This window comes from Helianthus annuus, chromosome 16 (genome assembly GCF_002127325.2).
Source record: "Helianthus annuus cultivar XRQ/B chromosome 16, HanXRQr2.0-SUNRISE, whole genome shotgun sequence".
NCBI lineage: Eukaryota > Viridiplantae > Streptophyta > Magnoliopsida > Asterales > Asteraceae > Helianthus > Helianthus annuus.
The window spans coordinates 26,507,065-26,525,776 of record NC_035448.2 but is presented as its reverse complement, the minus strand read 5'-3'; the positions used below and the strand labels follow the sequence as shown (position 1 = coordinate 26,525,776).

The window sequence follows — 18,712 nt, the reverse complement described above, 5'->3', positions numbered from 1 at the left end:
ACAACCACGGGTCATGCTCATTGTTTTGTGTCTAGAGCAACTAAGAAAGAATCGAGATTGTGGCATAGGAAAATGGGGCATATACACCTACGGAAGATGAATCACCTGGTTCATAACGATTTAGTGTTGGGTGTTCATGTGAAAGGTTTTCATCTGGAAGGGGAGTGCATTAGCTGTGTCAAAGGCAAGCAGAAGAAAAAGTCACACCCTACAAAGCAAGTCAATTCAGTTTCAAGACCTCTGGAAAGACTTCACATGGATTTGTTTGGTCCTGTGAATGTCAAAAGTATTACAGGAGATTACTACTGTTTGGTCGTTACTGATGATTATTCCAGATTTTCGTGGGTTTCTTTCTTGAAGTCGAAAGATGAAACGTTTGACAGTTTGATGGCATTGTTCAAGAAGATTGAGAATCTGTACCAAAGGCGTATCAAAAGAATTCAAAGTGATGATGGTACTGAATTCAAGAACAACAAGATGGAAGAATTTTGTGATGAAAGAGGTATATTGCATGAGTTTAGTGCTCCGTATACTCCGCAGCAGAATGGAGTCGCAGAACGCAAAAACCGGACACTAATCGAGATGGCTAGAACAATGCTAGCAGATTCAAAGTTACCGATAAATTTTTGGGCTGAAGCTGTTTCTGCCGCATGCTATACGCTCAACAGAGTTCTCACTGTCAAAAAGTTCAACAAAACATGCTTTGAGTTGATCAATAACCGCAAACCTAATTTGAAGTATCTACAACCGTTCGGGTCACCCTGTACTGTTATAGAGCCTCATGGAAAGTTTGGTCCGAAGTGCATTGAGGGTATATTTTTTGGATATGCAAGTCCTATGCGACGTGTCTTCGTTCCAAGTGAGAAGCGGATTATTGAAGCTGCAAATGTTGAATGTCAAGGTTATACAATGCCGCCGCAGAATCCAGGAGATTCATGGCGTTATCATTATGACAAGTTGTGGGATTCGTTTGACTTGAGGGAAGAATCAGAGGAAGAAGAAGATTTCTTTGATGAGTTGGATATTTTGCGAGAGTACGAGTCGCAGCAAAGGTTTCCAGCTGAGTATTCTAGAAGACCACGGGAAACTTCAAATGACGATGAAGCAGGTCCTAGCAATGCTGGTGAACATGAAGATGTCCAACAAGATGAAGTTGCTCCTGGTAATCAGTCGGCAGAGAATGATAATCAAGAAGCTGAGAACATGCCAGTATTTGATCATCGTGATTCAGATTCTGAGGGGGAGCAGATCCAGATCTCAAGTCAAACAAACCAAATTAGTGAACAAGGTGCATATCAAAATGTTACTAATCTGGAAGGCAATGTGGATGTTCCAAGCGAAGTAATGCCACGAACTCTTTAATACCATCCAGAGGAGCTGATCATTGGAGAGTTGCAATCGGGTGTTCGCACGAGACGTAAAATTGACCAAGGGCTTACATGTTTTTATTCTACAGTAGCACCTTTACAAACTGAATTTTCATTGAGTTGTTTTATTTCACAGATCGAACCAAGAACTTACAAAGAGGCGCTTACTGAAGACTCTTGGGTCATTGCGATGCAAGAAGAGTTAAGTCAGTTTGAAAAGTTAGGAGTGTGGAAGCTAGTGGATTTGCGGGATGGTCATAGGAAAATCAATACAAAATGGGTATTTAAGTGTAAGCGAGATGATCGAGGAGTTGTTGTACGAAACAAGGCTCGACTCGTTGTCCAGGGCTTTAGTCAACAGGAGGGGATTGATTTTACAGAAGTCTATGCTCATGTGGCACGACTAGAAGCAATCAGAATTTTCCTGGCATTTGTATCTTGGAAGAACTTTAAAGTATATCAGCTAAATGTAAAATTGGCGTTTCTTTATGGGAAGGTTAAATAGGAGGTTTATGTCGGACAGCCGTCGGGCTTTACCTATCCAATCCACAAAAACAAGGTCTACTTATTGGACAAAGCACTGTATGGTTTACATCAAGCCCTGAGAGCCTGGTACGAGACTTTATCTCAACACCTACTAGCCAATAGTTTCATTCGTGGAAAAGTGGATGCCACTCTCTTCACTAAAGAGGTCGACGGACATCTACTGATCGTACAGATTTATGTGGATGATATAGTTTTTGGGTCAACAAATGAGAATCTATGTAAAGATTTCGAATCAGTGATGAAGCGAAAATTCGAAATGTCATCAATGGGGGAGATGAAATTCTTTCTGGGCCTACAAGTTGAACAACTACCTGAGGGAATTTTCATTCACCAGACGAAGTACGTTCGTGATATTCTAGAGAAATTTGGGATGTCAAGTTCTACTCCAGCTGCTACACCTCTAGAAACAAATCATGGGATTCACCCAGATCTCACCGGAGACAGGGCTGATGAGACGTTCTATCGTTCCATGATAGGTTCTTTGATGTACTTAACTGCTTCACGTCCTGATATAATGTACCCAACGTGCCTCGCAGCAAGATATCAATCTAACCCGAGAGCTTCGCACATGATTATTGTGAAGAGGATATTACGCTACCTGAAAGGAACTCCTACATTGGGGTTGTGGTATCCTAGAAAAGGCGACTTTACGCTCGAAGGGTATTCCGACTCGGATTTCGGATGCTGCAAAGTTAATGCAAAATCAACAACTGCAGGATGCCAGTTCTTTGGACCTCGCTTGGTTACCTGGCAGTGTAAGAAACAAACGTCTGTGGCGCTATCCACATGTGAAGCGGAGTACGTGTCTGCTAGCAGTTGCTGCTCTCAGATCCTGTGGATACAGCAACAGATGCGCGACTACGGTTTGCAGTTTCTTAACACACCTCTTTTTGTTGATAATGAGGCCGCAATAAATACAACAAAGAATCCAGTACATCACGCTAAAACTAAACATATAGAAATTCATCATCACTTTATTCGCGATTATTTCGAGAAAAAGTTGATACGAATTGAGAAAATCCACACTGACGAACAGAAAGCTGATTTACATACCAAAGCTTTTGACAAAACACTTTTTTAATATCTTTTAAAACTAAACGGTATGAAGCTTCTTTCGGTGTCGGATGGCATTATTGGGGTTGATGAAGGTATTGTTGTGGATGAAAATGAGAAACAATCTGCAATGGTTTGTCGATTTTTCACTTGTTTTGGTATTTAGGGGGAGTAGGTATTAAAAAAAAATACAAAGACAGTAAAAAATTCAAAAAGGCAAAAACATGATAAAATTTCAAAATCCAAAAACAATAGAAAATTGAAAAAGAGCTTGTGTAAAAAGGGAAAATGATAGTACATCAGTTGACAGTTACTGTACGCTAAAGATTTGTAAAGAATTAAATGCGTTAAACAGTCTCACTGATGATGTGTTGATAGGTTTTCGCACATTTAGTAGATTTGTTCGGGATATAAATCTAAAATATCAAACTTGCGTAATTCGTGGGGAACACTACTTGGATATATAGCTAACCCCTGAAATCTCGTTTGAAAGGTCCCTTATTCTGAGATACTAGGTCTTTATACTCAGTGATATCTGGAGTATTATTCCGGGACTTCTGCTGAATGGAAGTTCTGACCTAGTCCCCGAATAATACTTTCCGCAAATGCTTGAAACATAACATCACCCTCAGCAAATTAATTAAACAATAAAATTGATAATCATTGTTGTTGAAATTAAAAGATCCTCTAAAGGGGACACACCGAAAAGTCGAAGCCGTCATCTCTATGCGTATACGGAAGTATCGACCTGAGCTCTCACGGCCCTCGCATCTAACCCCTTACAGATATCATCTGTGGTATACTCACCTGTAAGATTGAATCGACCTGAGCTCTCACGGCCCTCGCATCTAACCCCTTACAGATATCATCTGTGGTATACTCACCTGTAAGATTGAATACTGGGATTCTGGATACGGGAGTATATTCAAGAGGTGGGACACATGAATGAGTTAAGTTCCTAAAACATCTAAATCGTATCCTGAGTAAATTGAAATTTGTGTGAAAATATAAAGTAGATCAGTATATCGACAATCTACGTGAATTGTTTAATTCTGAGTATGAATTAAAGCTTAACGGTACTTGTAACCTGTCTGATAACTGATATGATTCCCTGACACGCTCACCAAAAATATGTTTGTAAATAGTTTACATTCTGCAATTTAAGTTTCTGTATTTCATTTCCTAGTTTAGAATCTTTATTAAAAATCCGAAAAGATTTTATTTCTGCTTTATTTTTTTTTCCGACAAACCAAAGTGGAAGAGTTGATCGATGGATTCTTGAAAGATTGAAGCAGATGCAGGAAAAGTTCTGGACTGGAGAATGAGGAGAGTTTATCTTGATAAAGTTTGGATTGTTGGAAAAGTCAAAACAAGTTCATTAACTTGATACTTGTTATTTTCAGAAAATGTTTGAAAAGTTTAAACAAAAGTCAGTTTGTTTGTCAAAAGATCAACCAAGGTCATTAAGTTGGACTTGGTAGATTAATTGAGTAATCAGGGTCATTAACTTGGACCTGAATACTTGAGTGGATTTCTAAACTGATAGAGTTTGTGATTTATTGTTAAAATCAATAGAGTGTAATGTTATTTGCTGAGTAACAGGTTGTGGATTTCATTATCCCCATGGCTCAAAAAGTCAAAGTTTGAACCAGATAAAGATCCTAGATCCCAGCATACTGAGAGGGGGAGTCTGTGAAAGGGGGAGTCTAGAGTTCTGGATCAACAGTCAAAGGAGAAGATTGAAGATGGAGCTAGGTTGAGTTCCTGAAATTGTGAAGAGAGAGTTTTTACAATGGGAAGACAAAGTTTGGAGAATAGACCAAGACTGAAGACTCGATGCTGAAGACGTCGTCAACATCCAATGGGGAGTCTGTTGGTGCATTGAATGTCTGTTAATTGCGTATGTATCGAGTCTTAGGTCTAGATAGGTTAGATTGGAGCTCGGATATGAAACTTGGATTTTAGATTGTAATTTCACTCCAAATGACATGTATGTCATTAGAAGCGAAATCAGGTGTTATGTTAATTCCGCTCCTAGAGTCTAGTCTGTGATTCCGCTCCTAATTGTTACCAGGTGATTTCGCCCGAAAGGTCACATGGTGTTTCCGCTCTTGTCGTTTGGAGCGAAATCAGCATCACTATATAAACCTGATGTGTGATCTCATTTGTAACTTTTGGAGCGAAATCAGGTCATGTGCTAGGTGTCGAACTGCTGTCAAAATTTACTCAGAAAGCATTAATAGAAAGGAAATTGAAAGGAGAAAGCTGTTGTGACTTTGTTTACTTTGATTCCGCCTCTGTATTCAAAGAAATTGAAAGGAGAAAGCTGTTGTGACTTTATTTAGGGCCGCACACGGTCCAACATAAAAAAGTTTGATTTGTAGAAGATAAACCCAGAGTCATAGGTCAGATTCATGTTGAATGTATTAGGAAAGGTTTAGAGAAACCAGTCAACGGTTTTCGTGGCAGTGGGAGATTGGGTAGTGCTTCTGTCAGAGTTTCCAGAAGACACTGGGTTAAGAGAACCCGTATTCCAGTGACGAAAGTCTTTAAAGTTAATTACCTCCATATGATGAAGAGTGTTAGTTCTTAGATTTTCTAAGGATCCGGCAGTTCGTTTAAGTGGGAGTCGGAATGGACAGGGAACAAGTCATGGGCGGTAACAAATGAGTTGAAGCTTAGTGGGAGCTTAAACACGCTTTCAGGTTAATTGATGAGAAGGCCGGTGGCAACTAGAAGTGGAGCTTTGTGTTTCCATTGACAAATTACAGAAGTACAATGGAGTGCATTTGATCGTGTCTTAGAAGCTTCCAAGTGGGAGATTGTTGGGTTGCAGACTTCTTGATACCCTTAGGTGTAGCGCGTCAGTAAGGGCAGTCGGCGGGAGTCGCAGCCCACAGGCTTATTCTTTACTTATGGGTTTTAACCCTAATTGTGTAGTCTATAAAAATAAGGGTAAATTATAGTTTCCGTCCTTTATGTTTGTATCGGATTGCAGTGGATGTCCTTTAACTTAAATAATTACATCTACAATCCTTTATTTGGAAAACTCTTTATACCCTAGGTCCTTTAGCACTAACCATGTTAAATTTTTGAGTTAAGTCTGTGTAACACCCTTTCTATTATTTTAGAGTTTTCGTATTATTTATGTAAATAAACATGTAATTATAAATACATATCCATTGAAAAAAACGGTTAAATTAAAACATTTTTGGATTCGAAACAATACAATACAATATATATAAATTCGTCGTTTTTAAATGACGACGAAACCATGTGCGGAAGCTTGTATCTTGATCGTGTTCGTTTCTTCAATGAGCTTGATCTTCATCCGGGACATCTTCGCATTCACCTATGATCAAAACCAACTTAAAAGTTAGTTTCGATATCTTAGATATTAGTATAATCAAGTTCTAGTATCGAACAATCAAAAACAAAATAAAATTTCGGAATTTAGTCTGTCACGCCACGCGACAGACTCCTCTTGATCTTTCGTGTGCCGCGAGCGCCCTCGCGTGTCGCGCCAGGATTACTGCTCCATGTCGCGTGTCGCGGAGGGGATGATTTTCCAGCAGTTTTGTTGCTGAAGCCTGCATTTTTCCCAGCTATGGTTTTAATGGTAAAACGATCTTTAAAGTGTCATAACTTTTTATCTACAAGTCCGTTTTAGGTTATTCTTTTTCCTACGCATCCGTAATTAAATTACGGACCCGTTTATCACCTTGGTTTGCATAAAAATCTGATTTATCCAATGTTAGCTCATAAATCCTTTAGGTGATTATTCGACCCGTTTGACATTATTATTTCACTACATGCTCTAAAAAGAAAATAGTTAATTCCTATCATTTTACCCATCCCGGGCTTGTCAAACCTTAACGTTTTCACTCCCATCCTAGAGTTTACGTAGGCGTATACATTCACCGATTCATTTGTATCTATCTAAGCATTTAAGCACAATTTACTTCTTAGTCTATTTTGACCCGCAAACGTTTTTGCCTATACTTTTTATATGTATCTAAGGGTTTCAAAATCAATAAACAAGTTTCTAAACAACTCTAACGGTCGTTTACCCGGTTCGCCCGTTAAGGGCTTTTTGGTCAATTCTAGTCTCTTATTTTACGACGAAAGACTCTCACCAATTATTGACCAAATTAGCACTTTTAACTACAACATAATTATACGTACCTGGCTCAGATCATTACATTGACCCGTTTTAATACCATGTCTCGAAAATTTGCTAATTCATAAGCCGCTTTATCCTGTAAGCATAAAACTCGACAAGTGCTTATTAGTCGATATTTGTCAAATGGTATCCCCATTACCATTTGACCCGTTTTACTCTTTTTATTCATTAGGCTTACTTATAGTAACCGTTTCAAAAACCCATTTTTATAATTAGCTTTTCATGGCTAATTTACCGTTCTATCTCTTTTACCATTAAACATGGTTTCTATCTTTTATATTAGTTCCGACACGTATTATTTCGCGTCGGGAACCATATCTTGAATATTATCCTTATTGTATTTGAACTTATAGGATGAACATTTATTTTACTAAAAGGTGTAAGTTTCACTTGCCTTGTATCCGGTCATGTCCTTTTTCCGCATACCCGATCCGTTTGACCTGCTTCTTTCCCAAGTCTTCATCTAGCTTGTCTAGAGTCAAACTACCACCATCACAATTCGTAAGAGGGTTAGATTAGTCATAATCATTTACGACTATTCCATCCTACGGGTTTTATGTCGAATTTATCATTCGACCATATCAAAATTATCATTCGATCTAATCATTTGGTCGGTTTGACTTTTTAAAAGTCAATCGACTTATCAACATATTCAAATGCACATTTGGTTCATTGAACTTACTTAGGCATATTTCATCCGAACTCTTAATGAAATCAAATTTTACACACAACCAAGTAGACCGCGATTTCATTCAGGCATTTCATATCCTTGAAAATAGGCTTTTTTGGTGACTTGTTTATCCTATTTACAAGTCTTCAAAAATTATAATTTTTTTATGTGGCATACCTCTCGGAGGGTTAGACCTTGTGTTAAATTTTCAAGATCTAACTCTTTACCAAAAAATTCATAAAAATTCATTTACTAAGCTGCAATCAGATTCGTCACTTCTTACTGCAGCTTACGGAAAAATTCATTTAAAATTCCTTGTTTATCCGATTGACGAAATTCCAATTGGTGATTCTTTTAATCACTTAAAACTCTCCACAGTACGAATTTGAGATCATAACTCAATTTCTAAATGGAGTTATGACCTTCGTAATGGGCTGCAAATTCTGGCAGAAAATGCAGCTCGAACCTTTGATACGGAAAAATTCATAAAACGCTCAATTTTCGTCAAAAAAATGCGATTCCAGTGGGGTTTTAAAGATATTCCTGGAATTACATTTTATACTCAAGAAACACATGTTTTTGTCATGTTTTGTTCAGGTTACAGTCAATACAAGTCGGTTGTAAATTCTGATCAAGAGCTGTTTGAATTCAACTTTCAATTTAAGCATGTTGTTGACATCATAACACTTTTTTTAGAAATCAAAACCCTAAAAACATCTCATACCCTGAATTTAGTATCAACAAAAATCTGAATCTACTTGAGCTAAGCATGATTTTAACATATACTTGTCTAGGGTTTACTCCTAGACACTACTATGTTCCTATTTCATCCATATAACAATCATGCATCAACAATTTCTGAATTTTCTAAGTTCATCAGAATTTCAAGTAGAGATTTTCTATCAAATTTCACATACCTTATGACCCCCTTGCAATGGAGATCACCAATCTAGATTCGGATTTCATTTTGGAATTGATCTTGACCTTCAATTTTTGAATTTTTGGGTAAGTTAGGGTTTTGAAGAAACGTGGTCTCCCCATTCTGTGTTCTGGTCGATCCACACACCAGTGTGTGTTGGATTTTTCTTTTTTTTATATTAAATAGAACTTGTTTCCTCTTTAACGGTATTGGTCCCTAAGTTTAATTTTAATTATTAGGGACTAGAACTCTATATTTTATTTACTTATTTACACCTCATTAACTAGGTTAATTACTCCTAGTTAACTTAATAGGTTCGGGAAGCTATAACCCATTATATTCTAAGTCCCGTTAACTCAGGCATTTCTATGTACTTTGTTTTCTCAAAGTATTTACCCTCTTTCCAATTAATATTAGGTTTATTTATTTAAATCCTAATATTTACCAGATTAGTTTTTACCACTAACGGCATTTTACCCGCTCTTTGGTATTAACGGGGTTTAATTACCAAACCCGTTTTCGGGGTGTTACAAGTCTCCCCCCCTTAAAGAGGCTTCGTCCCCGAAACCTTGTTTACGTATTTCATTGGTTTAATCAAACGAACCTAATTTCGTTTTTAAGGCACCCATTTCTTCTGGTCAAAAGTTTTCATTTTTATATTGACGCATGCGTCTTTCATATGTAAGGCCTCGTGGGCCGTTAATTTTAGCTTGTATCCATTATCTTTATTGATTATTTATTTTGGCGGTTAGACTCGTTAGTCACCAGTCACCTTATACCCCACCACCCGGGTTTACTATATTGCCGTCTTCGGCCTTTTGCGTGTTTATGATTTAATATCTTGCAACTAACGTTATATTCTATATCACTTTTGTGACCGTGATCACATCACGTCATGTTTAAGTCTATTTCGACTTTTCATTATCGAAATTCTTTCTTTCAAATGTATCGTTTTGCACCTACCGGTGTCAAGATCCATCTTCCTTGATATTAATCATTTTCCGAATTCGTTTCATAATATTAGTGTTTGTTAAAGCGTTGTTTCTCACAAATACTGAATTTTAGTTTAACGCTTTTCTCTTGAGCTCATGTGAATTCCAAGGAATTTACGTCCAAGGATTTATTCCCTTCCGTTGTCATTTCGTTAATGACTTCATCCACTTTAGTGACGTATGATAATTTAAATAATTGTGAATTCTTGTCATTTTTGCCCGTTTAAATGTTTTAGTGAAAATTCTTCACTTTTGTCAACCAGACCTTTCACAGTCTCTTCGCTTATAACCTATTTAATTAACTTAGCGAAACGCATCGCTTTTATATGAACTTTATCCCCCATTATTATTTTACGCGGGAAGTTACAACCAGTTTCCTTGTTTTATACTATTGACCCGTAGGTTCTTTCGCTTTGCCTCGTAAGCTATTTCTTTGTATTCTCACATATTTACCTTATTAAGGTGAGACCCCAACAATTCGTTTCTTTCTATTTATGACCCAAGGGTCTTCTTGGTCCCGTAGACCTTAACATTATTTATAACCCCAAAGGTTAGGGTGATCCCGTAGATCATTCCTTACTCATGTCATTCTTAAAATACATGTTTGGTGTCAAGGCATCCTTTTTGTTTAAAATTATTTATTTTCGCCTTGGTATTTTCTTTGACCTTGACCGTAGTCTAAGGCTACATTCGTTTCCTTTCGGACAAATTTTCCGACCTTATGACTTCTCACGTCATTTATGCGTCGGTTTATCTTATGCTCACCATTATCCAGTTTACATACATTCGTATTTGATTATGTCCCATTACGGGGCTCATTATTCTTTAGCTTTTAGCGCTACCATTATCCCGCTTGCGTTTGCTCATGCTGTCCGGCATGATATTATATTTGACCCGTTCAACTTTAAAATAGTTGAACATTATTTATTCAAAATTTCTATTTACATTATCTTGTCGTATTTTAGTTATGACTCAAAACCCGAGTCTTTTATCTTTCCATCCGAGTTCCCGTTTCTCGGTCTACGCATGTGTTTAATTCTTACCCATCAACCGGGTGTTTAACCAAAGTCGTTATTATTGCACCCTTCCGGTATGCATTAAGACCTTGCTTCATTTTTATATTCCGACTTTGTCCTCAAGTTTGACATTTTACAAATACTCCCTCCCAATGCATATCCTAATCATTTTACATGTTTGCATTCTCCGGGTTCGAGTGTAAGTATACTCCCTCCCAATGCATAACTTAATCATTTTACATGTTTGCATTCTCCGGGTTCGAGTGTAAGTACACCCCCTCCCAGTGCATACCTTAATCATTTTACATGTTTGCATTCTCCGGGTTCGAGTGTAAGTACACCCCCTCCCAGTGCAGTGCATACCTTAATTGTTTTACATGTTTCTTTGTCCCTTCACTCGGGCTCATTTTCCTAGTTTAATACGCTTCCGTCACTCGGCTATGCGTTTACATTATTATCAAATATTTTGCTTATCTGATTCATTTGGGTACTTTTTAATTTGTCCCACTCACCCCGTCCTTACTACATTGGATGTAAGCATGTCCATCATAAAAGTTCATGGTACCACGTGCTCACCACTTACTTGGCCAGAGTAAACGAACCTGGTATACATGACCTTTTTATAATTTTCACATTACTCCCCATGTATGTAATGCCTCTATTTGCTTCACTTGGAAATAATATCCCGGATAGATTTTCTATTCGGGTTTTTCCAAGTTTTTAATCTACATATGTAGCTTTCAATCTCTACGTATTTGTTTCATATTACTATTCACGAAATAATTTAAAATGCGCACCTGTAAATGCTTGCCCTAACGGGCTTTTTATGTCGTTAACCTTGTTCGCGATCGTCACGCGATTTAGGTCCTTGATGAGTATGCTCTATTTGTCATACCTCGGACCGTTCTACCATCATATCCGCAATTTGCTAAACTCTCGCTATCTTCAGATGCGAGTGTCCTTCAATTAAAACATTTACAAGAATTAGTAATATCAACTTCAATAATCACCCGTATTATAATACAAGGCTTTTCTACTATACGCGTCAACGCGCACTATTTCGTCAACTATATTTATCATTTAATTGAGGTAACGTGTATCACACGTGTTTTGGTTAAAAATTACCTAAGCAATTTAGTGATCAAATTAGTTAAGTGTGGTAGTGTGCTTGAAAGGTGTGTCAAGAATGTTCAAGTAAAGTTATTTGCAAAAACAGTTTCAGGATACAACTCAGGATACAAAGTTGTATCCAAGATCAAACAATGAACAAAAAAGGAAAGGGTGACACGAGATGTACGAGGAAAGTCCTTGATCAATCTAGATCGCCGGCATAAAACCTCGGGAGCTGATAATCACAGCTGCCTTGTTCTTCTATTACTTCAAATGTCAGGATATAGTGCAGGATATGATGCAGATCGACTAGGTGTTACAATGTGATTTGATTACAAGTGTTGGTGTGTAGTGATTGCTAGTAACTAGAGAGTAAAGTGTGCGAATGAAAGAGTGTATGTGACTTAATCTGATCCGATCAATCTATTTGTAGTAAAAAGAAATCAACCAATGATCCTATTATTCCGTGATCCGGCGAATATTCCACATATGAACGTTGTAGTCCACATCTTCCGGCTTCAACGTCTTTTATCTAACAGGTTTGCCCGAGTCTCAAGGAGAAGAAGTCAACTTGAACGTTGGAGACTTATACCCTTCAATCTGCACGTGGTTAAATCAATTATTCCCAGGATATCGCATCAGGATGTTACCAATATCCTGATCTGGTATCCTGATCTCAAATAAACAATCAAAAGCAGAATATTAGTCAGGATATATGTTCAGAAAATGGCCCACAACAATTGTCCCCAAAATATATCTGTTGGTATACCAATCCAACGGATATATTTTAAAACTTCATCTCGTAGACCGAGGCAATTAATATGACGGGACTCTTGAAATGACAAGGTGCAACTTCCCACGCGATAAATACTCAATGGCTATCTATGAAACCGCTATATCTTCTCTCTTCCTCATTGATATTCATCCACTCGACCCAGAAATCCCAAGTATTTTCTCTCTTCTTTCTCTTTTCTGTTTTTCCTTGTTAAGATTCCCAATGGCCAGCCGAACAAGATCCCACACAGCAGACTCCGTTCCTACCTTTGAAGAACAAGGTCTTCTCAAAGAGCCTGAAAAGGAGGTTTGTTCGTTTGATAATGCAGACATCGCTGCCCTTCGAGCTTCCGGTGCTTTTCCGGTTAACGCAATCATACGTCCGTTCGACCGAGAGGTCCGATCGGACGCTTCTCCCAATGAATAGGTGTGCTTTTTGGCTACCCTTTTTCCATAGGGCTCCGATATCCTTTTCCGACCTTTATTTCCCGCTTTTTTGAACTCACTGGTCTTAGCTATTCCCAAACCATGCCTATGGTTTGGCGTGTGCTCGTCACCTTGGATCAGATCAGGTCTCGTCATTCCCCTGACCTTTGCATTGAGGATCTTCCCGTCGCATACCGTCTTCCTTCTCATGGCAACAACCGCTTTCTTCTTTTCTCCACTTCCAAGAACCCCCTTATCCTCAAGGCCACAAAGAATGAGGATAAATGGCAGCGGAAATTCTTTTTCGTTAAAAGGGATTCCATCACTAAGGGCTTTGACCTTCCGGTGAGATGGTTAACCTCTGGTAGGACTTAGGGTTTTAGGAATATCCCCAAAGTTATCTTGAGACTGTATCCTAAATTTGACATTTTTATTTTCTGTACAGCAAACTTCAAGGAGCTAGCCCCTCTGTCTGCAGAATCAGAGCAAAGGATCAAAGATATCTACCGGCTACCAGAGAGTGAAAGAACCTTTCCCTGTCCTTCGCTAGTTCAAGTCAAAGATCAAGTTCCGAAATGTTTGGTGAGTACATCTTTATATATTAAATCAATTATAATTTATATTTATTCAAGAGTTAAGAGTTTCTCCCTTGTAGTGCTAGTCATCAATCTTGAGGGTTTCCAACTTGACGAGCTGGATAGTTACTCTGCCCCTGTGCAAGTCAAGCAAGAAGTTAATCCCAAACCAGCAGTCACATCCAAGCCTACCAGTTCCAAGGCTGCCGCTGTCCCCAAGCCATCTACTACTTCAAAGCCACGCGGCTCTAGTTCTCGCAAAAGGAAGGAACCAGACTCTCCTGCTGCCTCGGATGTCTTCCCTTTTGAGAATCGTGGGTTCTCAGAATCCAGCAAGTTCATGACTGGCTTTCTCAACCAGGTTGGTATCTTCAACTTATATCCTGCACATATATGCCGAACATATGTTTTGAGTATGCATACTAACATTTGTTTACCTGATTATAGGGCCTTGAGCGGCTAGTGTTTCTCTATGAGGATGCATGCGGACTGAACAAGATGTTAGAGGCTAAGTTGAAGAAGGCTGAACCCACCACTGCGGACCAAGCAGCAATTGCCACCGCCAAGTCCGAGCATTATGAGGCCAAGTACAAGGCCATGACCCAAGATCACCAAGCCGCCATCAAGAAGATTACTCACGAGGCTCAAGCCAAATCTGATGTTGCCCAAGTCAAACACGAGCATGACATGGTCACATACCGATAAAGCCTCAAGAACTCTGTGGTTGTCTCCCTCCTTCAGGCTAGATTGAAAATGTCCTATGAGGCCAAGGCCTTGGGATTCGAATGCCCCTCGTGGAATATAGAGGCTTGGGAGGTGATACTGAAGGATCTTGGCGGCAATCCTGTGGAGCATCATGTGAAACCTGTTGCTGGAGAGCCTGCTAAAGTGACTGAGGATGTGGTTGATGCCAACGTGGATGCTGGTGGTGATGCTGGAGGCGATGCCGGGGCGGATGTCGATGAAGCGATGATTGAAGAGGGTGCTGCCCCTTTAAAGCAGCAAAGTGGGCAATGATGGATATATGTGCCAAGGCCGGAGCCCACTTTTTTATGTTTGATGGTTGTGGCTCTTGAACAATTTATTTTTCATGTCTTTGAACAATTTACCTTTCCTGCATTAGAAAATTTGATAACCAAAGGTGGATGGGTCCTGGGTTTCAGGATGAAGCCCTTGGTTATCAATTAGTATAATTTATTTTGGACAATACAACGGTTGGAGGTGAATGGGTCTCGGTTTGAGACGAAACCTTTAATCGTTGTGTAAATATGGTTATGAACCTATTGTGCTTTTGGTGGATGGGCCTTGGTTTAAGGTGAAACCAAAAGCACAACTTTTGATATGTTAATAATATAACCTTCTTTTGACCTATTTGTTGTTGCCTTTTGATTTTTCGTTGCTTAGTTTAAATTTCAATTTTGCAAGATTAACGCCATTACTTTTAGAAAATATCTTGACCAGGATACTCAGCCGATATCTCTCATCAAATAAAATTCAAACAGTTTATTCTTCAAAATCTCAAACAATTTAAATAGAGTTTTCAAAGGAAAAAGATAGTTTGCTTAGAACTTATAAACCTTGTTTTGATAACACATTTAACTCTGATTTTTAAATCCAAGTATTGTATGCCAAATATTCTAACCAAATATCTTGAATCATATTCCAAGAATATATCCTAAAGATATATCCTAATCAGGATACTTAAACATGGTTTCAAAAGTTCAAACAAGCTGTGTGAAATTCACAAAGGAAAGATCATACCAGGAATAGAGTGTAACCCTAGTACCAAACTTCAATCCCTCTTGTGACTCCCTCCAGTAAGATGTCCCAAGTCTTAGTGTACTGGGTTCAAATTTGATTCTTTGTGCCTTACATAATCGCCTTAGGAGAAATGTCCCCCGTGCACGAAATCCTCCAACACTTAGAAAATTGTTTGGGTTCATGTTTAACTGTATAGACAGTTCTTGTGTTACTGGGGTAAAACCCGAAAACCTTCAGGAGACAAATCCTTAGTATCTTGGGGTAAACCCACAAGTATCCTGGGGAAAATCCCAAATTTTCATGCGCTATAGGCGGGAGTGTATAAACTCCAAGACTTAGAAAGGTGAAAACCTTTAAACCTTAGAGAGTATGAAAATACCCTTTCGTGAGAGAGGGTGATCAATCCTCATATACCTTAAGGGTCCAGGATATAGCCAACAGTGACGAAATTGTCAACCACTTTTACATGAACTGGTCCCGCCACCTTGAACTATCCCTGGACAACTTGCGCTCCAGGCGGGGTGTTTAAACCCAATTCGTGAGAAATGTGAATACCTTTAAACCTATGAAGGGATCAGGATCCCTTATACGTGACAGAGGGGGCCACTCCTCTAATCTTTCGAAGTATCCTGAATGTATATCCTGGAGCTATATCCCGAAGCATATTCTGCAAAACAATTGTAAGCTAAGGTGGGTGTTAGCCTGGCTAACACCCCTCCGATGCTTAAGTCAGTAACGGGTTCAAAACAATAAATAATATTAAACATATTAAAGGAGATAATATTCATACCATCCTGAGTTAGAAATTAAATTCCTAACTCACTTGAAATAGAGCTTCAAATGTATAGCATTCCATATTCTTGAGTCGGTATGCTCCTTTCCCTTTTCAGGATTAGTAGTATTCTGAAAAGCCTTTCTCAATACTCAATCTCCAACCTGGAACCTTCTAGCCCTTATATTCTTGTTATATGCTTTGGATATCCTTTGTTGATATGCTGCCATCCTTAGCCTTGCTGCATTTCTTGTCTCATCAATAGTATCCAATTCCTGGCATAGGATTTCAGGATTTTGCTCAGGATCTTGAAGGTTGGATCTTGCTGTAGGTATTACCATTTCTGTCGGGATCACCGCCTCTGCTCCAAATACCAAGGAAAATGGGGTTTGGCCGGTTGCATTTTTCACCGTCTTTCTATCAGCCCATAAAACAAAGGGTAATTCTTCTGCCCATCTTCCTTTTTTGGCTCCTAGCCTCTTTTTCAGGTTGTTGACAATTATCTTGTTTGAGGATTCTGCTTGTCCATTCGCTTGAGGATGTACCGGTGTGGATGTGATCATTTTGATTCCCCAACTCTTGCAGAAGTCAGTAGTCCTCTTACTTATGAATTGAGATCCACTGTCATAAATTATTTCAGCTGGTACACCAAATCTAGTCAGTATATTTCTTTTTATGAAGGATACCACTTCTTGATATCTGACTTAAACAAATGCTTCAGCTTCAACCCACTTAGAGAAATAATCAGTCATTGCCAGCATGAAGACTTTTCCTCTTGGAGCTTTTGGCAATTTTCCTACTATATCCATTCCCCATTTCATGAACGGCCAACGAGATATAATAGGATATAATGGCTCTGCGGGTTGATGTAGTATGTTGCTATGTCTTTGGCATGCATCACATTTTCGAGCATATTCTACAGCATCTTTTCTCATGGTAGGCCAATAATATCCTGTTCTTAATACTTTTGAGAATAATGACATGCCCCCAGTGTGGTTACCACAATCCCCTTCATGGATATCCTGTAGCACTTCTTTGGTCTCGGGATCCTCCAAGCACCTCAGATATGGACCTGCAAGAAATTTCTTATATAAAACATTATTTATGATAGTAAATCGTGATACCTTCATCCTAAAGGCCTTAGGATTCTCATCCTTGGGGATGTGTCCTTCCTTGAGATATCTTGTGATTGGAGCCGTCCAGGATCTAGGATCCTCTTCAGGATACTCAGCACCAGGATTGCTACCTCTTTACCCTGAGGATCCGTCGCAGGATACAGGATATGTAATATTGGTATTTAGGTCCCTTCTGGTATCCTGACTGATGATCCCAGACTTGCCAAGGCATCAGCTTCAGCATTGTCCTCTCTTGGTACCTGTTCAAGTGTAAAAACATCGAAATATCCTGCTAATTTTTTGACAATTTCAAGGTATTCAGCCAAATTTTCACCTTTTACTGCATCGAAATATCCTGCTAATTTTTTGACATTTTCAAGGTATTCAACCAAATTTTGACCTTTTACTGCATAAGATCCATTAAAATGATTAGCGATTGACAAGGAATCAACAAACACTTGTAGACTCTTGATATTCATGCTCTTAGCCAATTCTAATCCTAAAGTTTCATATTCTGCTTCATTATTAGTGGCAGGAAACTCACATCTAATATCCTGGGGTAATATGTCCCCCTGTGGCGATTTTAGTAGTATACCCAAACCTACCCCTCTTACATTGGATGCACTACCTGTATACAATATCCAAGATTCTAAGTTTTCTCCTAGTTGTTGTACCTCTAGGTCTACTTCATTTTGGATATCACTACGGAAATCAGCCACAAAGTTAGCTAAAGCCTGAGACTTTATGGAATTTCTAGGTTCATATACTAGATCGAATGTGTTATAGGGCATTTTCTGAGCATATATATCCTGACTAATATTCTGCTTTTGATTGTTTACTTGTGATCAGGATACTGGATCAGGATATTGGTAACATCCTGGCGTGATATCCTGGTATTAGCTGAATTAACCACGTGCAGGTTAGAAGCTGTGGGTCACTAACGGTCGAGTGGACCTCTTCTCCTTAAGACTCGGGCAAACCATTTATGTGAAAGGCGTTGATGTGACATTTGTGCTTCTGATATCATTTTACAAACTCTGAACAATACAATATTAATAAAACAGTGTGTTTTGATCCCAATGTTTGTCATTTATGTTTGGTTTTGTGCCTGTGTTGATTTTTGATCGATTTTGAACTCTATATCGCTTTCTGGAGAGTTATACGCAAACTAGTGCGTAAACACGATCAGTTTAACGCACCAAACACTCCGGAACATCATCATAAACTTAACATACCTTAAATAACCTTTGCATAACTTAGAAATAAGTTTTAAAGGCTTTGGTATGGCAAAAACAAGTTTATTCGCTCTCAAGGACCCTTAGTGAGCATTGTTTCATTCTTTTATTGTAATCACGAAAGTTATAATCCTTCATGATTATAACATCTGATTACCACGTTAGCTAATTGTAGTGTCGAGTCAAAGTTTCGGTCAA

The 18,712-nt window shown here is 38.6% G+C and overlaps 1 protein-coding gene across 1 annotated transcript; it reads left to right on the top strand.

Annotated features, from left to right (window-relative positions):
• Window positions 1-12,171: 12,171 nt before the first annotated feature.
• LOC118488403 lies at window positions 12,172-14,921 on the top strand. The gene is made up of 3 exons (XM_035985940.1): window positions 12,172-13,638; window positions 13,712-13,992; window positions 14,079-14,921. The coding sequence occupies exons 1-3, from the start codon at window positions 13,632-13,634 to the stop codon at window positions 14,334-14,336; spliced, it is 546 nt and encodes a 181-aa protein (XP_035841833.1). The 5' UTR covers window positions 12,172-13,631; the 3' UTR covers window positions 14,337-14,921.
• The last annotated feature ends 3,791 nt before the right edge of the window (window positions 14,922-18,712 follow it).

What these genes read in the sequence shown, in the direction of transcription:
- LOC118488403 (XM_035985940.1), top strand. An exon ending in TGACTGGCTTTCTCAACCAG is followed by an intron (nt 13,993 to 14,078) that starts GTTGGTATCTTC and finishes ACCTGATTATAG; the next exon opens with GGCCTTGAGCGGCTAGTGTT.